General features: G+C 43.0%; 1 protein-coding gene and 1 pseudogene across 10 annotated transcripts in view; both read left to right on the forward strand.

Annotated features, from left to right (window-relative positions):
- Positions 1-7,430, forward strand: part of LOC309368986 (ras-related protein Rab-9B pseudogene) — a 14,312-nt pseudogene extending 6,882 nt beyond the window's left edge. For 5 of the 9 annotated variants that reach the window (XR_014173466.1, XR_014173467.1, XR_014173468.1 and 2 more), the window contains 2 exons: positions 5,741-5,813; positions 6,775-7,429. The product of XR_014173466.1 is annotated as a ras-related protein Rab-9B pseudogene (transcript). Of the gene's footprint in view, positions 1-2,562; positions 4,757-5,740; positions 5,814-6,774 lie in introns of those variants that run through there. The other 4 variants (XR_014173462.1, XR_014173464.1, XR_014173465.1 and 1 more) reach the window with 3 other exon arrangements.
- A 6,318-nt stretch (positions 7,431-13,748) lies between these two features.
- HMGB1 (high mobility group box 1) lies at positions 13,749-23,459 on the forward strand. Its single transcript, XM_081909453.1, has 5 exons — positions 13,749-13,907; positions 19,279-19,440; positions 19,619-19,764; positions 19,982-20,156; positions 21,542-23,459. Exons 2-5 carry the CDS (start codon positions 19,291-19,293, stop codon positions 21,722-21,724), a joined length of 654 nt encoding a protein of 217 aa, XP_081765579.1. The 5' UTR covers positions 13,749-13,907; positions 19,279-19,290; the 3' UTR covers positions 21,725-23,459.
- The last annotated feature ends 2,308 nt before the right edge of the window (positions 23,460-25,767 follow it).

The raw sequence follows: 25,767 nt of genomic DNA on the forward strand, positions 1-25,767 counted from the left end.
ATGTCTCTGCTTTTTAAGACGCTGTCTAGGTTTGCCATCGCCTTTCTCCCAAGGAGCAGCCGTCTTTTAATTTCGTGACTGCTGTCACCATCTGCAGTGATCATGGAGCCCAAGAAAGTAAAATCTCTCACTGTCTCCATTTCTTCCCCTTCTATTTGCCAGGGGGTGATGGGCCCAGTGGCCATGGTCTTCGTTTGATGTTGAGCTTCAGACCATATTTTGCGTGCTCCTCTTTCAGCCCCATTAAAAGGTTCTTTAATTCCTCCTCACCTTCTGCCATCAAGGTTGTGTCATCTGCATATCTGAGGTGGTTGATATTTCTTCCGGCGATCTTAATTCCGGCTTGGGATTCATCCAGCCCAGCCTTTCGCATGATGAATTCTGCATATAAGTTAAATAAGCAGGGAGACAATATACAGCTTTGCCATACTCCTTTCCCAATTTTGAACCAATCAGTTGTTCCATATCCAGTTCCAACTGTAGCTTCTTGTCCCACATAGAGATTTCTCAGGAGACAGATGAGGTGATCAGGCACTCCCATATGTTTAAGAACTTGCCATAGTTTGCTGTGGTTGACACAGTCAAAGGCTTTTGCATAGTCACCTTACAGAGTGTTTGTTGCAGGGGAGGAAGGGAAAGGAGAATGTTGGCCGCTTTGAGACTCCTTCGGGTAGTGATAAAGCGGGATATCAAATCCAAACTCTTCTTCAAAGATTCCAGAGAAGCAAAAGTTAAAAACCAGATTCTGCTTCCTAAGCCTTAGGTTACCAGCTTACTCAGTGTCATATAACCAAGAGGTTAGGGCCAGATACAGTACCAAGACTTTACCTAAACAGATAGACACCAGTTTTAAATGAAGTGGGTTTATTTTAAAGGGATAGGGTAAAAATGAAGTAAAAATAGCAGTAGTACAAAGCATTACAGCTACAATGGTTCCCCAGGACCAGTCAAAAGGCTTGGTAGCTAGAAGCTTCTGGCTCTGGTCTGTGTGCATTCTCACAGACTTCTCACAGCTGAAATCACTTACCGGTTAGCCTTTTACGGCTTTGGCCTTGAAGCACAGTAGCGCAAGCTAGCATAGGTGCTCCAACTTAATTAAACAATTCCAGATAATGGGGGGAAACTCTTGCAGAGACCAGCTTTTACACAGGCCAAAGTAAGAAAGCCATTTTCTTGGCAATAGTCATCTTGGTTCTGAGTGCTGGTACTTAGATAGCCAAAACAATAAAATTCAAGTACAATGAAGAGTTACTAGCATGTTTGTGGGTAAATCCTGAGGGTTGCAGAAGCAGAAAGCAAAAAACATTAAGGAGGGGGCGTAAATGGGTGCCCCCCGCTATAAAGAGTTCAATAAGAACTGAACGTGCTCAGTGGCAGCAGAACGCTATCTGATGGGGGATGGAGGACACACAGAAAACAAAACAGAGTGATGGAATGGACTGAAATATTGAACAAAGCACTCAATAGTGCAACATTCTGTTGCAGACCCAATGTAGTTCACTAACATGTTTTGTTGAACTGGAAGTATTCCAACCAGAAGATTTATTACCTTCTGCCTCAGTAGTCCTAGTATACAAACTGCCTAGATGGCTGTCTTTTGTGGTTAAAAAACAACAGCTAAAAAGTGAAGTACATACATGTTTTATTAATAAACATAATTAATTGGAGACTTGTTTCCTTGTAAGCATTTTTAGCATAGGAGTAGCAACAATCTTTTGATAGACAGTGATGGCTCTGTGCTAAGTATTGACAGGATGCTTTTTCCATCTTGATCACACAAAGGCCATATCAAAGAAAAAGCAGAGGAGGACAGGTAATAAAGAATGCCTCTATTTAAGAAAGTAATACTGTATTCTGAAGCTCCAGTTACAGATAGGTAGCCGTGTTGGTCTGCCATAGTCAAAACAAAAAAATTCCTTCCAGTAGCACCTTAAAGACCAACTAAGTTAGTTCTTGGTATGAGCTTTCGTGTGCATGCACACGAAAGCTCATACCAAGAACTAACTTAGTTGGTCTTTAAGGTGCTACTGGAAGGATTTTTTTTGTATTTTGAAGGTGATTGTTTCATGTGTATGATCTCCAAGATCGCAAGTGCGCAAACTATATCTAGAACTAGAACTAGTATATAACTAAACTAGTATATATCTATAACTATAACTAGTAAACAGTGTGATTCAAGAAACTACACATTGGAATAATAAAATTGAATCAAATTACCATACAGGCTTTTTTTGTAAGTGAAACTATTATTGACTAAATACAGTTTATCTGTTTTAAACATTTTTTCTTCTCTCGAAAACAAAGACCAGACAGCAAAGTTAACAACAACAACAACAACAACATATGCTACTTCCGCACGAAAAAGTGGATGTAGTTTTTAAATCCCTATAAATTTATTTACATTAAAAATAATACTCCTTCAGCTAAAATCTGTAATCCAGAGATTAAAATTGGTACTGATTCTCCAGCCATCACTGTCACCACAGCCTGTCTTCTCCTCGTTGCTATAAAACAGAATTTCACAACAGACTTGATCTTTATTGGCAAGAAGGTATTTAACATAAGTTTCCTCTGTTTCCTTATTCTGTTTCAGAACTTGAAATATAGGTTTGAATGTGCATAGCAAGTTTCATTTAAAAAAACAACTGCATTACATTTCTATCTTTCTCAACCTGGCACACATGGTTCTCTCCCCATTCTCTCCTCAAAACAACCATGTAATGTAGGTTAGGCAGAGGGAAGGTGAATAGCACAAGTTGAGCTTCGTAGCTGAGTGATTTGAACCCAGGTCTCCCAGGCCCAAGTCTAACCACAACACTAAAGAAAGATGTTGCATTACAAACAAATATTGCTGAACAATTAAATCAAGGCTTTACTTTTCTTACCCAACATACTATAAACATAGTATAATCAGCTTTAATATTGATTTGCACAGCAAATTTTTAGTTTCTTCTTCTTATCTATATATGTGAGGAACAATTTTGCCAATAGTTGTTCATTATGCCATTTGGAGTTGTGCATGTCATATTGAAGAGCTGCAAAATTCAAGGCATTTGTACATAACAGTTTTTACCAGGAAATAGACAGCAAAACAACCTTTGGTGAAGTTCAGTTACATATTATTTCTAGTATCAAACTTTCATTATTCTGGGGGCTATAAATTTGGCAGTGAGCAAATTAAGCATTTGCTCCCTCCTAAATGGTCAAACCAGGCTGTATGCTCATTGGCTTTCAGATTTCATGGAATTTTTAAAAGTGTCACTTGGGGATGTGGAAATGGTAAGAGAAAACTGGTTTGCTTGAGTTCCTAACATGTCCCTAAGCAGCTGAATGACAGGCTTGCTGAATGGAGGCTTTGACAATTCTTAGATAAATCCCTACTGCCAAGCCAGTCTTTTGTGGTTTGGGGTATTTCTCAAAGAGACAGACAGATGCCAACAACAACTGAACGGCACTTGACTTCTAGGTATGTGCCAATACAGTTTCCAGACTGGTTTATGATATTGTTACATGGCTGTGCATTTTATCAATGACCAATAATTGAATTTATAACAAGGTATTGGTGAAAGTGCAGAACCTGACAAATGTTCCAGGTGTGTATTTTCAGTGGCTTGCTATTTTCTGGTAGGTAACTCGTGGAAGTAATGATGAGAAACTTGTCATCTGTTGAGAACCTTCCCAGTAATGTTCTACTGCATTCAGCGGTTCACCTCTCTTTTTCTTAGTTGTCTGTATCAGGAACAGAATCTCAAAAACCTGGTGTCAATCCAGACAATACTGGAATAGAAGTTTGTGGTAATACCCATTTATTCAGTTCACCAATAACATAGGATTCAGGCTCCTTAGTTATGTAGGTTTGCAGTTTGGGGTGCTTCTGCATCCATTATTGTACACAGACTTTCCGGAAGTGGTGTAGGTTACGAGCTGATAAGACTGAATCTGTAGTAAGGATCAAAGGCAGAACAATAATTATTCATGCCTCTTTAACCTCTTTAGACTTCATGATTGATTACTTACCCCTGAAGGCTGTACACACACCTCCCCCCCCCGCCCCAGTAATTGCTTAAGAATAGTTCTACAGACAAAGTATATTTCTCTAGTCCACATTAAAGTCCCTGCAGAGTAACTTCCAGAAGGAAAGAATCCAAAAGCTGCAGGTAGTGTGGTCATACCTTGACCAGCCATACCTTGGTTAGGGGAAGTCAGAATGTCACAAAGCCAATATTTCAAGTTCTTCATAACTTTTCATCAGGTTAGCTGTTGAGCAAACTGGATAGGGGAGGGGTGTTTGAAGACGCTGGACATGTATAACAAGCTTAAGACACAAACTTTTCCTGCACTTCAACTTTGTGATATTTTGTGTTGTTCTAATAAAGTATTACAGTGCTGTGACTTTTGGGTGGTTTTGTACAGTTTTTGTTTGCTTCATGGGATTTTGAAACTATGAAAATGATCTGACAAAGGGAATTAACATTTTTGAGCAGCACGGTGAGGAGGGGATGATAGACCGTTGAACCTTCTGTGGGGTCTATACAGTGGAGCGCACCTCCAGGGGTAAAGTCAAACCACTGTGTTAGCAGTGTGGGCAGTGTGTGTTGCATTTATATCCCACCTTTTTCTTCAAGGAGTCCACGGTTCACCCCCCCTCTCAGCTAATCCCTACAACAACCCTGTGAGGTAGGTGAAGAGGTTTGACTCCAAGGTCACCCAGTGAGCTTCAAGACTTGAGTGGGGATTTGAACCCAGACCTCCTCAGGTCCCAGTCTGATTCTCTAACCACTACACCACACTGGCTTCCTAGAGTTCTTTTGTTCTTGGGCAGCTTTATAAATTAAGTTGCTAAATAAATATGGGGAAAGCAGAATGCCCTTAGAGAAAGATCTGAAATATTTGCCTAGGAGCTTGAATTTGTTTTATTCTGGATGGTTAGATTGGATGTTTTAATGTGTTGTCGACCACTTTGAGATGTTTTCTTTAAAAAATGTAAAGCGGTATAGAAATGAAATGAATAATAATGATAATAAATTGTGTGGTAAAAAAATGGGACCTAGACATTCTGTTAGGCGACTGTAACCTAACGGTCTAGTCCAGGGGTCAGCAAGGTTTATCTTGCCTGGGCCGGATCGGTCCCGCGGAGATCCCTCCATGGGCCGGATTGTATGTGCGCCTGCAATTTTGTGCGCCTGCACATGCAGATGTGATTTTCAGTGCCGCAGAAGTGAGCCCTGTGCTGCACTGCACTGGTTTAGTGCAGCATGCAAGCGGGCAGCTCGGATCGGGGGTGGCTCGTGGGCTGGTCAAACGACCTGCGTGGGCTGCTGCCGGCCCATGGGCCTTAGGTTGCGGACCCCTGGTCTAGCCCAACCCCATGCAATGATTCCTGCATTCCAGGGGTTCGGACTAGACGACCCTTCAACTCTGTGATTCTACGAACCTTGGTTTAAGGTGCCATTTGGCAGTTCGCTTATATATCTGAGTTTCTAACACTGCCTGGAATCGGAGAAAAAGACGGGATATAAATAAATATAATAATAATTACGCTGGAAGCTGTCACCCCCCAAGGCAACTCTTGTCTGCACTGACTGGCAGCCGTCTAGGGTTTCAGGCAGGGAATCTTTTCTAGCCATACCTGGAGATGTGGTGACTCAGCCAGAGGCGATGTGGAGACAATGTGGGGAGCGATAGGAACACTGTGTGTGTGTGATGTGCAACAAGCTGAGTGACCTGCCTTGCCTTTCAGGGATGCTGGTGATTCGTGTGCGTGGCATCGGCCAGGCTCCCCCAGAGGCAGGACTCCTCTCTCCACAGAACAGGTGGGCAGTTAACCAGCTCTCTGCCCTTGCTGCTTCCCGGTAGAGCATGAGACTCTAAATCTTAGGGCTGTGGGTTCGAGCCCCATGTTGGGCAAAAGATTCCTGGAGTGCAAGGGGTTGGGCTAGGTGACCCTTGTGGCCCCTTTCAGCTCTACCATTCTGTGATTCTGTGACATGGGGGCAACTGGCTTACTTGGACACTACCAATGTCCACCTAGCATAGCTGCCCTTTCCTGGTTTCCAAAGCTGAAACAACAAACCTGAAGGAGTGTGGTTCAGAGAAACCCACGCTGTTTGCCACACTTTAGCTAGCCTGAGCATAGGAGCCAATTCCTAAGGGCCGAGGTCATAGAAACCTAAGAGTTGGGACACTAAGGGTCCTCTAGTCTAACCCCCTGCAATGCAGGAATCTCAACTAAAGCATCCATGACGGATAGCCATCCAGCCAGATGTAAAACAGATCAACAACTGCAGCAGGTATAGGGAAGTTTTTAATGTTTGATGTCATATGGCCGCCAGGAGCATATAACACCGGTCCTAAAGGATATTCACTGGCTCCCAGTTCATTTCTGAGCACAGTTCAAAGCACTTCAAGCCCTAAACGGCCTTGGCCCACTATACCTGAAAGAGCATCTCCACTCCCATTGTTCAGCCCAGACACTGAGGTCCTCCTCTGAGGGTTTTCTGGCAGTTCCCTCACTGTAAGAAGCGAAGTTACAGGGAACAAGGCAGAAGGCGTTCTTGATAGTGGTGCTTTCCCTATAAAGGAGATATAGAACTATGTAACTTTCAGAAGACAGTCCTGTATGGGGAAGTTTTTAATGTTTGATATTTTACTATGTTTTATAAATGCTGTAAGCCAACCACAGTGGCTGGGGCAACCCAATTGGATGGGTGAGGTACAAATAATAAAATTATTCCTATCCCAACACCACTAACGGAGTCTGCCTTTTTCCTCTAGACGTTGCCGCTGCTGTCATGAGTGGGAAGTCGCTGCTGCTGAAGGTCATCCTCCTGGGCGATGGGGGTGTTGGGAAGAGCTCTCTCATGAACCGCTACGTCACCAACAAGTTTGACTCGCAGGCTTTCCACACCATTGGCGTGGAGTTCCTCAACCGGGATCTGGAGGTGGACGGGCGCTTGGTGACCCTCCAGATTTGGGACACAGCAGGGCAGGAGCGCTTCAAGAGCCTGCGGACCCCCTTCTACCGGGGGGCCGACTGCTGCCTGCTGACCTTCAGCGTGGACGACCAGCGGAGCTTCGACAACCTGGGCCACTGGCAGAAGGAGTTCCTCTGCTACGCCAATGTAAAGGACCCCGAGCGCTTCCCCTTTGTGGTGCTGGGCAACAAGGTGGACAAGCTGGAGAGGCAGGTGATGCCCGAAGAGGCCCGGGCCTGGTGCACAGAGCACGGCAACTACCCCTACCTGGAGACAAGCGCCAAGGACGACACCAATGTGGCCGTGGCCTTTGAGGAAGGTGTGCGGCGGGTGTTGGCCGTGGAGGAACAGCTGGAGCGCTGTGTGCTGGGCAGTTCCATCAACTTGCATGCCAGCAGCAAGGCAGGCTCTTCCTGTTGCTGAACAGCCAAGGGGGTGGGTGGGAAGGGCATGTCCTGGAACGGTAAAGGCCTATGGGGAGTTGGGTGGGGGGCCCTCAGGCTGTAGGCAGAATAGGGGCAGGGGGCTTAGATAAGTGTTCAAAATCTCCATGCACCAGGCATATTTTGCGACTGGTGCCGGTCCAATTGCGACCTTCTGGAGATCTCTGGATGCCAGGTTGGCAATGAACATCTCCATCTGGGTGGTCCCTCCAGCTTGCTTAAGCAGGTCAGCAGAAGAGTTTATTTATTGCATTTATATCCCACCTTTTTCTCCAAGGGGTCCATGGTTCTCCGCAGTTCAGTTAATCCCTACAAAAATCCCGTGAGGTAAATGAAGAGGCTGTGACTAACTTAAAAGGTCACCTGGTGAGCTTCAAGACTGAGTGGGTATTTGAAACCAGACCGCCCAGGTCCTAGTCCAACACTCTAACCACTGCACCACTCTGGCTTCCTAGAGTACTTCTGCTCTGGGGCAGCTTTATAAATTAAGTCAGTAAATAAATATAGGGAAAGCAGAATGTCCCTTAGAGAAGGATCTGAAATATTTTCCTGGGAGCTTGAACTTGTTTTATTCTGGATAGTTTTATTGGATGTTTTAATGTGTTGTTGAACACCTTGAGATGTGTTCTTTAAAATGTAAAGTGGTACAGAAATAATAATAATAGTAATAATAATTTCATTTTTTTAAAGAAATGGTGCCTAGACATTCTGTTAGGCAACCGTAACCTAGATTTAAGGTGCTGTTTAGCTTACCCATCTGAGTTTCTAACACTGTTTGAGACCCATTGGTTACCTTTACCCGGTTTAGCTGGCCAGTTGAAGCTGTTCCTGGGATGTGGCCGCTGTCACATGCTGACAGCTTCTAGGAGCCACAGGTCAGAGCTGAGTGCAGAGTGAGGACCCAAGGTAAACCCACCTATAGGCCCCCACCTATAATTACCTTCTCTGTCATCTAGGAAGGAAATGGAGGCAAGGACAACAAGAAGGGCTACTCTACTCAGGCTGTCTCCTCTGCCACCCTCCCCGCTGGGCAGGCAGACACTGTATGGGAGGGAGAAGGAGGGAGAGAGATAGGGAGATAGGTAAGGACAATTGGACTGTCCCCTCTCCTCCCTGCTCCAGTTGGACCACCCCCTCTCCTCCACAGGGCCAATAGACACCATATTCCCTGTGGGAGTGACGGGGAGAGTGGGGGAAGCAGGGATAATATCAGGGCCTGCTCTATTCGGACTGTCCCCCCCCACCACCTCCCACCATCACTAAGAGATGCAATTGCAGTCAGCCTGTGGCATTTCTGTTCAGGACTCAAATTTATAAAAGATAAAAACTAGTCCATTCCAATAGCCATCGTTGGTGATAATGCCAGCTTTCTAGCTACATAATCCTAATTTGATGTGCTAATTTAATGCCCATAGTAGCATGCCGCTTAATTCAGACTTAATCAGAACTGTGGGTTTTATTCATCCACCGTTCTGATTAAGTCCAAATTTAATACATGGGAATAAAATTTGCTAATTAATTCTAGTTCCCCCAGTTGAGACTCCTACTGCCTTTTTATGGCTGAAGTAAGGTGACTTAGAGTCAGAAACTGTGTCCTGGAAAGCTGAACATTCTCCCACTAGTTTCTGAATGCTGCTCTTGTTGGTTCTTATCAATGCAAGCTTATGACACAACGCATACATAGGTTAGTTTTTAAGGTGCTATAACATACCAACATGGCTGCCTTTCTAGAATATGTCGTTTCTGAGGATTGTGATAGACAGAAATATTTTATTTTATTTATTTTTTAATATATTTTTAATAGATAGGTATGTATGTGTATTTGTCCTTTGTGCACCTAACTCAACACAAGACTTTGCTGGTCAAGAAAGCATGGGGTCTCACATGTGGGAGGAATTAGGAGAGTCAAGTGTTTCTCTAATGTGCAGAGTGCTCAAAATGGGGTGTGTCATTCGTCCTGCAGTGAATATATCAGAAAGGCAGGTTGCCTAGGTGAAACTGGGCAAAGCAGAACTCAGACGATCGAAATTAGACCAACTCTGCACTGCAAAGATGTCTGCAAACATGACATGAAGGCTGGCAACATCAATCCCGCCATGTGGGAATCTCTTACAGACCACAGTGCCTGGAGACAGGCAAACAGGTTGTGCATCCACAGCAGTGACCAGAGGAGGAGTGACAGCTGGGGCGAGCACAAAGAGAAGAAACACCATGATGCATTTGCAGCAGCACAACCTGATGCCTTCACCTTCCTCAGCTGCAACAAAACATCTTTCCCATATCAGCCTCTACGGCCACAGCAGGTGCTGTAACTCTCCAATGGTTTGACTTCATCCCCAAAGGTGTATTTCGTTGTCTCCCGGGACAGAAGGTTGTCAGCCTCCATTGCCTCATGAGGCAAACGGAGGTTTAGGTCACCAATAGCAAGTCAGGATGTGTGAGAAGTTCAGGGTAAATCAACTCTGCTGCACCCTAGAGCCATTCCATTTGTCCTGCGGTGTCCCCTCCACACACAGCCTCTCCTGCTGCAATTAGCCTTGGGGGGGGGGGGAAGGATTCTATTTTAGATATTTCCTGAACGGGGTGCTATTTCAAGGGGGACCTTTTTTTGAGCGTATGTCTGAAGAATGAAGGCTTAATTCCAATGGCCATTTGGAGCAGGGGCTGATGGTAGTTGGTGTGCAACAACATCTAGAGGGAACCACATTGGCTCCGTGTTTTAACTAATGGATTATCTGCAGGGCTGCCTTTACATGATCTTTTTCAAACTTTACTTGGTTCAAAACACAGCAGCCCAGCTGCTACCTGCGACTTGACTTGATAACAGCCCCCCCCCCCGCCCCACTCTGTAAGGCTAAAATATATGAAAAGCAGTTTCTCTCTCTCTCACACACAGATATATGCATGCCAGCCTAGTGACTGAGATGTGCATCAGAATGTGTCGTAGGCAATAGCATACCTAGGGGTTGACCAGGTTGGTGTCTACTAGGGGCATGCAGTCTGGTGTGGGTGGGTGTATAACTCATGCCTCTCCATGCATGCTTCCCAGGCCACTCTTTCACTGTTCTGGGTGCCTGGGCAAGGTGCACAGGCTCGCCTGGGCGGAGGAATCCGGTCATGCAAGGGATGGGGGGCACCAGTACTGGTGCCTGCCAACTGCCCAAGGGAGCCTAGGTATACTGGCCATAGGGTTGGCTGATGGCAACCAGAAAGAAGGCCTTGTCTTTCATTGAGAGTTGTAGAACTCCCACCCAAGGAATGTTATTAATTTATTTAATTGGATTTATATCCCACCTTTTTCTCTTGACAAGCTCAAGGTAGCGTACATGGTTCTCCCCCTTATTTACCGTAATCCCCACAACAACCCCGTGAGGCAGGTTAGGCTGAGAGGCAGCGAGTGGCACAAGGTCATCCAGTGAGTTTCATGGCTGAGAGGGGAGTCGAACCCTTTCCAGGTCCCCATCCAGTACTGTAACTACTAAACCACATTGCCCAGTGTCACCATTATTCTCCTTTGGACTCTGGGCAAAAGTCAGTTTGGTTTGCCCAAGCTATCAACACTTCTTACTATTTATTTGCTGAAGGGTATTTTATTGGTGTGAACTACTGCTTGCTTGTATTCACTTCTCTGTTTTAAATGCTCTGGATATAGTGGAAATGAGGATATAATTCTTACTAAATTAAATTAAAACCTCTAAATAAAATGCTAGCTGTAACACTGTTCCACACTGTTCCTGCATCTATGTGGACATGCCAGTTTGCAGGCTTTAGTTTAGTTTAAATGGTGCAGATTGTATAATCCAATTTGGTTTACAAAGTAACATTCTCTCAGATTAAAAGCAGTACCAGCACTCTGTTCTGCTACTGACTCATTTCCCGGCACCTGGATTTCCATAAAGTCTAGCATCGTTGACTACGGACTTAAAATGTATAGGAGGTATTTCCTTATCTAGAATTCCATTTAATGAGAGAGCAGAAGCTTAAAATGAGAGCAATCTCCACAACAAATGGAAATAGTATGTGATCTTAGACATTTTGAAAAAGATTTCTGATAAATTATAGAGATTCCTCAGTCTTGCCATAAAATAGGGCCAGAGAGCTAAGAGCACATGTTGGGGCTTTCCGAGCATGAGCTAGTGTTATACTACTAGACTGAGTCCTGATGCTTTCTGAGTTGAACCATTTTGACTGCCTTTTCTGTACATGGAAGTAAACCACATTTAATTTGAGGCTACTGCAGCAGGTTACTGAAAAATCATTCTGGAAGGCCCAGCATATCCAGCTCTGACTTATTATTGAAAAGAGCTCACCTCACAATGCAACAGGTACATGTAAGTTACGAAGGTTTTGTAGCAAACCTAAGCATTACATAAGAACATAGGAAGAGCCTCATGGATCAGGCCAATGGTCTATCTAGTCTGGCATCCTATTCTCACAGTGGCCAATCTGATGCCTGTGAGAAATGGGAAAGCAGGATTTGAGCACAGGGCCACAGATACTAAGAAGCACAAAGCTTTACTTTCAATGAAGATGGTGATGCTGCACCTGGTGGATTTCTGCCTGACATGCTGTTTTTAAAGGTATGGAACCTCAGACTCATAAAAGAGCAACCTCAGATTCAGCTTTGGAATTCAAAAGCATGTTTATCGCACGGAAAACTTTGTTACAGGGTAGTTAAATAAATATAATAATAAATAGTGACTAATAATGTAAACTACTTGTTTTAATTGCAAGGTTTTTATAACCTGCCCTGGGACCCTTTGGTAAAGGATAAGCTAGAAGTATAAATTAAATTTAAAAACACGTATTATCTCTATCACTAACTTATGTGAAGGACAAGTTCTCAATATTGGATTTGCTAAACATTTGCTAAACCCATTCCATACAGGGATTGTAATGTTTTATATTGCCCCAATTGCATAGTAAGTCCCTAATATCACTACTAGTTCCTAAGAATGTGGGGTGCTAGTATAAAGATTCTGCATACAGTTAGGATATTATACATAGTGATTAGCTTTGAAATGTTATGTTTTATTTTTCACACAGGAGCCAGGGTGAACCAATGGTAGTATAGTTAAAAGTAAAATATTAAACTGTTGACTAGTATTTAGAGCTTTAGATAATTGGAAGTAACATATTGAGTATAGCTCCATAGACAGTAACTTGAGGTGGGCTGTCCTTCAAGGTGTATTGAAACCCTATCATAACATAGTGGAAAATGGCAAAACCAAAATATGGCTTGTATTTTAATATAGCAAAATGTAATAACATGATTTTAATGCCTGCTATTTTGCTTCTTACTGAAGAATTGGATAGAATGCTGCCTACTCACGTTCTCTTGTGTCTGTGAAAGGCACAGACTTGTGTATGTCTTCTTTGAAAGATAGCGGAAAGACTAGCAAGTGAATGTGGAATAAGCTGTAGCTGCAGTTCTACTGTTGGGCAGTAGTGTTAATATTGATTAAAAATACTGGCTTACAATATCTTACCATGGAAATTCTGTAGTTTAACTATGAACATTATCACAAATAGCTGATTTGTGATATCGGACAAGCAGGATCCGATTATGAATGTCCTATAAAATTCAGACAATGTTTCCTGTGTGTTCACATCATACTTAAGAGTTCTCTTCATTGTAAAAGCTTGCTGTGGGGTATTCTTGTAAAATGAATGTGTAAAAAGAATGAAGAAAATGTATTTAGAGGAATAATGTGTATTAAATTTCTATAAGTCTCTTTCTGATGAGTGCATTAATCTCCTTGGACCTCAGTTTATTCATATAGAAAATGGGACTATTTCTTATAGGTCTACTGTGCTGCATTTTTTACCTGATGGGATATACTATGGAATGTATATATAGTTGGCACGTGTGTGTTTCAGATCTACAGGCCAATTAATCACAGTGAATATAAGGGAAGTACCTTTAAGAAGTCCTTGCTTTTTTCCTGCCTTAAACAGCAGGGACTAGGTAGGTGTATGGTGAAGTTTTAGGACCCCTTATACAGGCTGTGGGGGTGCTTATTTGGGGATGGGGATGACCGTGTACCTAAGGGAACGAAGCTCCTTTTGCCTCTGCTGAGACTTATGCTATTGCCTATGAGCTGCTCTCTTCATACACCGCAGTACAGCACTAGTTTCAGCTTCAGAGCTGTACATCCCGCCTCAGCCTTCTCCCTCTCAGCCAGTTTTATATTTGCGCGCCCTTTCAATCCCCGGTGACGTGTACCCCGCCGCGTCCAACCGGCAGCCTCCTCTGGTCAGGACAATGGAAGGCGTTCCTCCAACCAGCGCAGCTCCTGCCTCGGCGGCAGCCAATAGAAAGAGCCCTGTGTTGAGAGTAATGTTACCAGCGCTGAGAGAGTGAGGAGGCTGCGTATCGATCCAGCTCTCAGCCATTGCAGTGAATTGGACTACATACGAGATCCAGGCAGCCTCGGTGGCCGGCGCGCGTGTGTTTGTGGCGTGTGTGAACAGAGATCCTTGTCACGGGGTGAGTATCCTGCGGGGGGTGGGGGGGCCGCCGGCTGGCTGGGGGGGAGGCCGAAACTCCCGAGCCTCTGTGGGGGTTGGGGGGCGGACGGCGTAGTCTTTTGGGGGTGCGAGGGGGGCAGGATTAGCCCTCACGAGACACACAAAGGGGGGATTTAGGCAGGGAAACCACACTTCCCTCAGCACCGGGGAGGAGGGGGGGCAGGAAAACACCGAGCTGCTTTTTAAAAGGCGGGGGGGGGGTCGGGAAAAAAGCCCCAGATCCACACCAAAAGTGGGGAGTTTTGAGAAGTGGTTGAAGGGAAATGCCGGGAAAGCGCCTTTCCTCTCCTGCCCGGATAACCGCGGCCGGGCTCGTCTCTTTAAACCCGTGGAAATGGGGCGGGGGTCTCGGCTGAGGCGGGGGGCGGCGGCGGCGGCGGAGAGAAGCGGTCTTGAGTGCTAATAAGCTGCTTACATAGCACGGGCGATAGAGCCATTGCAGCAGAGCCGTCTCTCTATGTAATGTGTGAGAGACGGACTTCGCATCGCGGGGCTGGGCTCGAGTGTGTTTGTGTGAAGGGGTGTGGGGGGGGGGAACGGGGGTGTCGTGTCCTCCTTTCTCTACCTGGCTCTCTCCCCGACCCCCTTCCCCTCATTGTGGGGAGCCCCAAGAATCCCCGGGAGTGTCTCTGGGCGTTGTTGGCCTCGGGGCGATAAATCACCTCGGGAGCTGCGCTTGCTGTAACATGGCTGACGAGAGCCGTGTGTAAGTGGAGGCAGAGGAGGAGGAGGGGGGGGGGAGGAAACAAGGCAGGCAGGGGGAGGCGCGCGCGCACGGGCGGGCGGGGGCGCAGTTCAGGGGAACTTTTTCCAAGGCGCCTTTTATCCCTGGGCGACGGAGAGGGGAGAGCTCCGCAGGCGACCGTTTAAAAGCCCGAGTCCGGGTTCAAATATATTCATACATATTAAGGGGGGAGGTTTTGGAAAGGGGGGGCCTTCTGGCAGCTCTCAGTGGAAACGAGACGCCCCCCCCCCCCGCCGCCTCATTGCCTGTAATGGCTGAGTGTGTGCGCCAGAGTACAGAGCGCACCAGGCACACGCACACACACACACAAAGGGAAGGAAGGAGCCATATTCTCTATGAGCAGCGGCCATTCCGAGAAGCGGCTTCGCTTCCTGCTCGGCTGCCGCGGGAGCCCATGCAAAAGGAGCGCTTGCCGCTTGCCATTGCCGCCGCGCGGGCGAGAGGCGACCCCGGGCCCCGCGCGCACGGAGAGAGAGCGGCCTCCCCGCCTCGGCTGAGCGCCCGCCACGCGCATTTCGAGGGGACTTTCTCTCATCAGCAAGGCGTGCGCACAAAATGGAAGGAGATCTGCCGCCGCCGCTGCCGGTGGTGACCTTCTTAGGCAGCAGCCTGCGCCATTTATGAGCCCTCCCTACTTCCCTCCCTCCCTCCCTCTCTCTCTCGCTTTCCCGGCTCGTTCGTGTAGATTAAGGCGCACCGAGAAGAATCCCAAAGCTCTACAGCTGCAGCTATATTTATTGTCGGGCGCCGTCCTTGGAGCCTGAGCACATCGAAGCTCGTGGCAGCGTAGTTTCTAAGAGGGGAATGCAATTTAACCCGACGAGCTCGAAAAAGCTGCGCCTTGATCATTTATATATCTGTGGGGTGGGCTTTAGTTTTTTTTGGGGGGGGTTACCCCTCACGAAAAACTTTTAATTCCCCTTCCGCAAATTATCCCCTTCATAATTAATACATGGCTATGTGAAAGGGGGTAAATTAAAATATTTTTAAAATTCAATTTTTATGGTTGAAGTGATTTCCCCCCCACATTACCCTGTAATGTAGGAAGGGTTCAGCAGTGGAAGGAGCATTTTAAATAACACTTGTGAATTACATTTTCAGAGGTACATTTTATATCACACTTTAAATCTATTAAGTCCCTCAAGTCCCTTTTTCTGTTGTTTTAATTATTAAGTTAAGCCCTAGCAGCCTCGTGTCTTAATTCTGAGAGTGCATTTTCAGACCCAGGCTCCATTGTAGACACCAGCAGCTCCTGGCTTTTAAGTGTTGTTTACTTGACAGAAACTTTAGACCGGACATGTTTAGTCAGAGAACACAAATCTTTTTCTGTCCGCATGCCAGACTGATAGGAAATTATGCCTTTCTGTGGCAATGCCAGTTAGAGCTGTGCACATTTCCCTAGTCAAGTTGTGCAAGCTGGAGTAGAGAGGTACTTTCTTCAACATGAAGAACTTCAAGAAAAGCGTGGTCTGTACTAGGAATCGTTACTTCTCAGAAAGAAAGTGTCAGCACAAATATGAAAACTGTAGGGCTTAATCTGAAAAAGTAAGAATGTGGGAAGAGCCCTTTTGGATCAGATCAAAGGCCTAACTTATACAGCATACTTTCCCACAGTAGCCAGTAGCCAGCCCACAAGCGGGACATCAAGGCAGTAGCCCTCTCCTGCAACTGGTATTCAGAGGCATGCTGTGTCTCATTCTGGAGCCAGCAAGCAGGTTTGATCCCCATATGGGACAGCTGCATGCATATTCCTGTGTTGTAGAGGGTTGGACTAGATGGTCCTCAGTGCCCTTTCCAACTCTACAATTATATGATTCTATTGCTGTGAAAGAAATAGCTGTTATAATTTGTAGGTCTTGATAGTCTTCCCTTCACGAATTCGTCTAATTCCATTTGTCAAGAATTTGTCACAATTGGTGGCCATCAGCACATCTTGTGGAGACAGATTCCGTAATTGAGCAATACACTTTGTGAAGAAGTACTTTCATTTCCCCAAATCTCCCATCATTTGACTATTGAATGACGCCAGTTTGTAGCACAGGTGGAAACCATTTCGCATGCCCCGCCCCCATTCTGGCCTCTTCTGGGTCCATTCATCAGTTGTGTGTCAATTGGATATGCACAAAATGGTCATGTCTCCCTTTAGTTACTTTTTTTCCAAAATAAAAAGCCCTAAAGGTTGTAACCTTTCCCCATGGAGATCAGAACCATACACAGCATTCCAATTGTGGTTTTACCATAGATGACGTTGCAATAGTAGCAGTTTTATTTTCAGTCCTTTTCCTAATGATTATAACATGCACCAATGTACATCATTTTACATGTGCTTACACTGAACCACATTTGCTATCTCATTGCCCATTCCTCAATTTTGGAGAGTTTTTTTGAGATCTTCACAGTTCCTTTTTGGTTTTCCACTCTCAATAATTTTGTGCTGTTAGCGGTGATGGCCAAGTTTGCTAAGTCCAGATAATTTTTGAACAAATTTAAAAGTATCTGGTTCCCGTACAGATTCTTGAGGGATCTCTCCCTTTCCTTTCCTTTCCTTTTTTTTTTTTTTTTTGCATCTCTTTATTGTGAGAAATGTCCAGTTTTTTGCTTCCTGGTTTGTTAGCCAATTATTGATCCATAAAGGGACCTCCCTTCTTATGCCAAGGCTAGGTTTACTCAGGAACCTTTAATGAGGCAGTTTGTTAAAAGCTTTTTGGCAGCCCAAGTATACAGTGTCCACCAAATCTATCCACAGTTCTAAAAGTCACTGGGCCATGTCTGGTTCTCATAGCATCTTCTGCAAATCTCATGCCCTTTTGCAATATGTGCTTTTGAAGGCACAAGCCCACATCAGATGATGAAGCAGCTATTGTGCATGAAAGCGCATCTCTTTATTTTTTTTTGTACTGCTTTTTAAAGCAGACCCTTTAATTTTTTTGTACTCTTTATATTGGTATTTGTAGCTAAATACCCCAGTCTAGCAAGCATAACCTTAGTGTGTAGTAGTGCTTAGTGTGCGTAGATCTCCTTTTATGTACTGGGTCCCATGTACACAGTGTTAGAAACTGGGATAGGAATGCTAGGAGCCATGTGGCTCCTAGGCCCTATGTTGTGGGTGCCAAAACAAAATGGTAAGGCACCTTTTTAAAAAATTGCTGCCCCGCTATGAGACCAGGCAGCCTCACAGAAAAAGAAAAAGCTGTCAGGCGAATCAAGGGATTTGCAGAATAGCGCAGGAGCAAAAAAAAAAAATGTGCACAGGAGTAAAAAAAAAAAAGGTGAGTCTTTTGCTGCTGGGCAAATCAGGTCTTTGGCACGGGTAGTGCAGTAGCAAAAGACACGCTTCTTTTGCTGGTGGTGTGCCAGGCAGACCAACTGACTGCAGCCAGGCAAGTGGAAATGCTAGGTGCTAAGGGTGGCTCCTGAACATCTCCATCCAGTCGCAAAAGGCAGGTTTGGAACTCCAGATCTAGTACAGTGGTACCTTGGGTTACATACGCTTCAGGTTACAGACTCCGCTAACCCAGAAATAGTACCTCGGGTTAAGAACTTTGCTTCAGGATGAGAACAGAAATCAGGCTCCGGCGGCGCAGGGGCAGCAGGAGGCCCCATTAGCTAAAGTGGTGCTTCAGGTTAAGAACAGTTTCAGGTTAAGAATGGACCTCCAGAACGAATTGAGTACTTACCCTTTGGTACCACCGTACCTGATGTGCAAGTGGAGTGATCTCTTCTGTCTTACTTTAGCCTTACAGTGCTAGGGAAGACTAGTTATCAAGTCTCTTATCAATGCCAAACAGGTTGTTATTCTTGTCAAAGCAGACTGTGCCTACCATTAAGTTTAGGTAGCCGTACATATGCCACTGCTGAATACAAGAATTTTTTTATTGATGTTATAGACTAAACAAATTGTGCTTTGAAAAATAGCTTAAAAGGGTGATTCGAATTGAGAGGATTCACAATATTTAGTGCTTTTCTCTCAGAACAGTAATTGAAAACATTTTTGCCTATAATTTGGTATCAGTTTTCTGCAGTTCTAGCAGAACTTCATAGAATTAATAGTTGCTTGTATGGAAGACAGTTGCAGTTGGGTAAAGGTAAATTTCGTGTTCAGGGAATGTACTAGTGTATCTTTTCTTATATCAGGAGTTCCATCAGGAGTTTGCCTGATGCTGAGATGGAGGACTGCATAATAATTAAAAGTCATCTTATAGCAACATGTTCTGCATTTTATACAGATTTGTAACCAGTCGCCTGGTTTGCAAATCCCTTTAAACTTCAAAGTGAACAAACAGCCAAAGTAACCACGAGTGGTAAGCCAAAAATAAACCTTGCAAATCAGTGCTTGTGGTTCATTTCTCCCTAACAAATCATGAATGGTAAGTCAAGAGCAAGCAATGGTTTAGAGTGACATGCTATCTGGGACACTGATGTGCAACTATTTGGTTGCCTAGATAGTTGTCCAAGAATGTAGCTTTAAAGTATTAAGGGAAATGGCTCAGACTGGTAGTTTAAGCAGTTTTTAATCGTCTTCTTTTTCTTAGTCTACTGTATGGAAGCCCCAGTATTTCTCAAATGTTTCTACTTTGTCTTTCAGAAATCATCCAAAATGGGCAAAGGTGATCCTAAAAAGCCAAGAGGCAAAATGTCCTCATATGCCTACTTTGTGCAAACTTGCCGAGAAGAGCACAAGAAGAAACACCCAGATGCTTCAGTGAACTTTTCAGAGTTCTCAAAAAAATGTTCAGAACGGTGGAAGGTAAGTTGTTAGTATTGTTTTTTGTTTTAATAGTAATACTCAAAATACCCAAATAAATGCAATTTGCATGTAGCTATTTCTTAGGACTAGAAAACATACTCACCAATAAATTTTACAAATTTAGAATGGAATTGGGTATAATCTTGAGCTGAGGATGCATACTGAATTATTTTTATAGACTATGTCTGCTAAAGAGAAAGGAAAGTTTGAAGATATGGCACGAGCTGACAAAGTTCGTTATGAAAGAGAAATGGAAAGTTACATACCACCTAAAGGAGAGACGAAAAAGAAATTCAAGGACCCAAATGCACCAAAGAGGCCTCCGTGAGTAGCTTTTATGGCTAACATGCATTGCACTGGTAGACATCCAAAAGAGTGATAGATGAATGGTGGGGAGGCAGAAATTTCACTTTTCTTATAAATATGGATAGGTCTGTTCTGTTATATCGCTTTGCAATGCATAGTAAAGGTTCTCACCTTGCTGTACATAGTTCAGTAGTTCTAACATTTATGTTTCAAATGTTTATAATTTAATTTTCAGCTCAGCATTTTTCTTGTTCTGCTCTGAGTATCGTCCAAAAATCAAAGGAGAACACCCTGGCCTCTCTATTGGGGATGTTGCAAAGAAACTCGGAGAGATGTGGAATAATACTTCCGCAAATGATAAGCAACCTTTTGAAAAGAAGGCATCCAAACTGAAGGAGAAGTATGAAAAGGTAAACTCCAGATAGCCTCTTTTGCCATTCAAATTTGTCATTAAATATATTGGGTGATGTACAGTGTTGGTCATAGTAGGCCTGTTGAAATTTGAGTGAACTCGAGTATGGTTAAAATTGGATGTCACTCATAGGAAATTAATGTTAAAAGGAATGGAGCCATACGCATGCTTGCATTTTCTCAGGAATGTTAAATGGTACCAGCAATCTCTATTGAAACTAAGAACATTGGGTATTATAAACAAAAACATCCATCTGTGGAATATATTTCCAAGTAACTGTTCTTTGGAACTAAAATACTAAAATGATCTGATGAAAGTGTTGCTTAATTTAAAAAGAAAAGAAACTTGTAGGCTATGTGAGCTAAATGTAATCACTAATAACATGCTTTTATTTGGAGCATGTGTTTTAATTACTATAGTTTGAAGAAAAAAAGTGTATCACTCCTAATAGTGGCTAATATTGTAGCCAGTACATTGCTTTCTTTGTTTTTAATGGTTGAGGAATATTAACAGACAAGTGGTTTGGTTTTTTTTTTTTACAAATTCAGCATAGCTTGTGAACAAAATAAGATGGTCAGACTCTCAGGTCACTTTCATGTACTTACTTTGCCTTGGAAGAGGGATGACCATGTACAAGAAAGATACCCAGCTTGCAAAACCAAATGTGAAGGGGACATGCCTGCAAGATTATGCATGTGCTAATCTAATAAAATATTTAGAAATAATGACCAAGGAAAGATCAGGCTGCTGCTTCTGAATTTGAAAAGAGTACCCACTGACTGCACAGCCTTTACACTTGATCGTTTGCATTTTGTGCTCTGGTGTTCTTTGTAACAGAGCATAGTATAATAATATATTAAGCCACTCATAATTGAGAAAATTAATTAAGCCATGGTGTAGATACACTTGTCAGTGTGGTACTGAGGAAGACCTAGCTAATGGCACAACTCTATGAGCCATGGATGTACAGCAGCAAGATGGGTAAAAAAACCCTGATCATTTTGGACAGGTAGGGAAATGAGAACAAAAATTTGTTTGAAATCTTATACTTAATTTTTTTAATGTAAGCTTGACATTGAGTTTATTGAGGCTTGCTGTATTAAGTGTTATGTGCAAGTCAAAAAGAGAAACTTATTGCATGCTGAAGGTGGCACTGTCTACTCATTAATTGAAGTGCATGAAATTTATCAATAAAGTATTAGAATTCTTGACTGAGTGTACTGCTGTACTGAACTGCAGTAGTACAAATCTTAGACAGTCATCTGAATAGGCTCTATGTTATGAATTACAATTCTGTCAAAAATAGATTCCTGTGCATTTTCATTTAAGTAGTATTCCCTTCCCTCTGTGTCAAGTAGCTAAACGTTCTCTGCTTCTCCTAAGGATGTTGCTGCATACAGAGCTAAGGGGAAGCCTGAGGTAGCCAAAAAGCTAGCTCCACCTAAGCCTGAGAAAAGCAAGAAAAAGAAGGAAGAGGAAGACGATGATGACGACGAGGATGATGATGAAGAGGATGAAGATGAGGACGAGGAGGAGGATGAGGAAGAAGAGGATGATGATGAATAACCCTCTTTTAGATCAGTTCTTGTCTATAAAAGCATTTAACCCCCCTGTACACAACTCACTCCTTTTAAAGAGAAAAAAAATTAAACATAAAGCTGTGTAAGATTTGTTTTTAAAATGTACAGTGTCTCTCTCTTTTTCTTCTTTTTTCTTTCTTTCTCTCTCTCTTTTTTTGTATAGTTAACACACTACCGGACGTGTCTTTGGGTAGCCCTGTCCTTCAGTGGTATCTCAGTGGCCGCTAACCTTGCCTAGTACAGTGAGGGGGTTGTAAATTGGCATGAAAGTTTAAAGCAGGTTCCTTGTTGGTGCACAGCACAAATTAGTTATACTTGCAGATGTAGTTGGTTACTCATTTTCATCAGTTGTCTGCATCAAAAAAATAATAGTTGATCTGTTAACTTAAATACCACTCTGTAATTGCAAAAAAGAAAAAAAAATGTAGCTGTTGACATTCTGATTGCTTCTAAGTAAATACATTTTTTTTAATTAGTATTGTTGTCCTTTTAATAGATGCCCTTGTAAAGTCTTTCTTTCTGGAAAGCATATTCTCTCTGTTATGCCCTTTGGGGATCACATAAAAATGGCATTTTTGTTTCTTCATTCCTATAAGCTGATACAAGAGCTTTGATCTACACCCTAGATAATCATGATAGGGTAGGAAATATATACAGGCATATGCAAAGCGTTGTGTGTTTTTTTCCCTTCATATAAGAGGCCACTTTTTTTTTGAGAACCCTGTTCTTAGCCAATCTGTATTTGCTCAGCTTTTGCTTACATACAATATTCTACTGATTTGTGTAAATTTACCAGTTTCTGAGGGCTGAGGAATATAGAATTCAGTTCAGTAGCATGGAATAATTCCAGGGGAAAATAACTTCAAATTTGTGTCCTTGGAGGACCACTGAGAGTATATTTTCATTTTGAGCTGTGAGGGATTTACATATGTGACTCCATTGGCCATAATGAGAGTTGTATTTGCAAATACCTGAATACAGAGGTGAGTGTACCCTACCTAAGCAGGTAATGTCAAATGCTAAAATTACTGTAATCCTTTTAGGATACCATGTCAAGTAATAGTTGTGGGCTTTATACAATGACCTCTCCTGGTAGTAAATGTCCCACAGGGAAATATTTTACTTTGCTAATGTTTTCTATAAGTGGTACCATTGTTCAATCTGTATGAATTCATGCTTTCATAACCATAGTAGTCCTAGACTATCCCATTTTCAAAATTTTATATTGTCTCAAAAGTCAGATGAGATGTATCTTTTTCTGTTAGTCTTTTTATAATGCATTCTTGATATTTGCCCATTTTGTAAGTTAAAATTAGCTGTATAGGGAAATTACTTTTTCCCCATATAGGTGTGAGATGTAACATGGTATTCCAATGACCTCTGATTTGATAAAATATAGGTTGCTTTGAAAACCAAAGTTAAAAGTTTGTGCACATTCAGTAAAAGTGCTGGCAATTATTAACTCTCTTCACATTTACCTGCGGACTAATTTGGGAACTGATTGGCAATTCTGTAGTTAAAAATTATGGTTCTCATGTGCCAGTGTTTAAAGATAGCATTCTTGTAACTTTACACACTTTTTTGATGGAGTATTGTTTTGTTATACGATTTTGACTTTTATGATTCTTCAATTTTGCATTTGTTTATGTATAACCTCAGGAGAATACTGAACATCTGATTTCCTGGTTGATACTAATAAAACAATAATTACAGAGGTTTTATATATTTAGTTAAATGAGTTTATTTCAAATATTATTTCTCTTTACAGTTAAAGGCTTCAAATATGTTGTTAAATAATGGAAATTCAGTAAATTGCACTTCAAGGTAATTGGTTATGGGCTGAAATACAAAGCTAACTTAGGATCCATGCCAAATTCTAGGCAATGTCCCCATCCTACATTGTTTTGGATGCCCCTCCAATACTCCAGAGGCTTTTTGAGATGTGCTGGGGGTAGCAAGAGGTGGGGAACTTTAACTTCCTTTACATTAGAATCGGGGCCACAGTAACAAACGGCAGTTTTGCTTGCCAAATGTAGACATGGAGTTGTCTACAACAAAGCTATGTTTTCACCTGTACAACCAATCCTCCCCTTTCCCCTCTGCGTGACCTCCAAACCTGATCCAGAACAGTTTTGGGAGTGTGCAGGGAGAAAAGAGACAGTTCCAGGTTCTTGTGCCACTGGGACAACTTGGTTGGATACGGCCCATAATTTGCAAAGCAGTGTAAATGAGTGGTATAGTAAATCATCTAGGCTTTCTGTAAATGTAATGTTACTTTTCATAAAGTTAGGAAAGCTGCTAATAGACTCATTGCAAATCCTTGAAATGAAAGGAGAGAATAGCTGATGTCTGCACAGGTCCGTGCAATAAAGTTTTAGTCCTCAACAGGATAGGGAGCAAGAACTGCATCCTGGTAAGACATATACAGTACTTTTTGGGCGAGGATGAGTGCTGGTGTCCTCTGTTTTTGAAGATGGACTTTCACTTTCTGGAATTTATTGAGTTGCTTAGCTCCAAATAACTTTGAAATGCTTCAGGCCAGATACTGCTCTTGGAAATGTTTGCATATCTTTCTCAGTTTGCTTCAGGACTCACATTGTGCATGACAGGGCTGTCCCAACTTCCAAGAGACTGCGATCTACTCCCACTATAAAAATTTTTTGGCAGTGATCTACCTATTGGATTGACCAGAGTTGTTGAGCTGTTTTGAGGGGTGGGCATCTGGATCCCACGATCAATCAGGGACACCCTGCAATCGACTGGTAGATTGTGATCAACCTGTTAGACAGGCCTGGTGTATGTTAAAGCAAACCTTTATAACTGGTTTTCAGACTTGCTTGCCAAAGTATTTTGAGGCCAAATTTTGAAAAAAATGAGATTTTGGGCATTTAAAAATGGGGATTACAAAGGCAACCTAGCAAAAACAGCTGTTTTTCTTAAGAAGCATAAAAATGTAGTGTACAAGTATTTTTTGATGACACGCTCCCTTTTATAATGGATTGATTTGTTTAATGTTTCAGAACTGTAAGGTCTGCTGTCTGAAACCTTAGTCCCAGACACCTGAGTAGCAAAAATCTTTGCTTGATTGAGGGGTAGGTGCTAGGCCCTCCATGCCACACACCTAATGTAATGTGTGAGACAGGCACTCCATGCAGATACCTATTCAAGCAGTAGCCTGATTTAGGTAATTTTTAACAAAGTGGAAAGGGGGGGGGCGTGGTTTAAGAAGATCCATCATTGGAAAGATCCCTCTCGTGCCAAATTTTGGCGCCTCACAGGGTGCCCATTTTAAAAGACTGTTGCTGTGTCCAGCGAGAATTGGGAGGACCGCAAGATTTATGAAATGCCTCAGACTTCGTAATTCCCAAGCTTCTAATCCTCCCAAATTTAATTTTTGCTTCTTGCCTACAGAGAACAGGGGACATGTACGTACTTGGCTGTAACAGGGAACCTCTAGCCTGTGGGACTTAAAAGATGATTTTTCAGGCTCTTTAGGGCAAACCACACCAACCTTACCATGGTCTGATGACATTTGAGTGCGGGAAACTTCCAAGTATTGAATAAAAGGTAAAAAAAATCCTGAGCAAATGCCAAGCGAAGGAAGAATTGGGAGTTCGACTTTAAACCTTCCTTTTAAATGAAGTGACTGGGCATCGTGTTGACATCAGTTGAATGATGGGTGACCTACATGAAGTAAGACCCATTGACTAGAAGGTGAGGCTCCCAGTAAATGCAACGCCAGGCAAGGCGAAGAACAAGGGTAAGTTTTAGTGAGGCTTGGAGATCCAGGGTATTCTGGTGAAGTCTGCAACCCCATTATCATGAGTGGGGAAACACACCTGATCCTGGGGCCCTGATGGCAACAAAGCCTCTGTGTGGTCAGTGGTTTAATTTCAGAAATGTCTAATTTAGCATTAAAGTCAACACTTTTATTTCATGATCCATCTATGGCAGCCTTCCTCAACCTGGTGGCCTTCAGAGGACTACAACTCCCATCATCTATGGCCATAATTCATGAAGAATAAGGCT

This window comes from Podarcis melisellensis, assembly GCF_964234715.1.
Source record: "Podarcis melisellensis genome assembly, chromosome: 4".
Lineage (NCBI taxonomy): Eukaryota > Metazoa > Chordata > Lepidosauria > Squamata > Lacertidae > Podarcis > Podarcis melisellensis.

Coding starts and splice junctions, on each gene's coding strand:
- HMGB1 (XM_081909453.1), top strand. CDS start 19,291: ATGGGCAAAGGTGATCCTAAAAAGCCAAGAGGCAAAATGTCCTCATAT. Junction 19,441..19,618: donor AATGTTCAGAACGGTGGAAG/GTAAGTTGTTAG, acceptor TTATTTTTATAG/ACTATGTCTGCTAAAGAGAA. Junction 20,157..21,541: donor TGAAGGAGAAGTATGAAAAG/GTAAACTCCAGA, acceptor GCTTCTCCTAAG/GATGTTGCTGCATACAGAGC.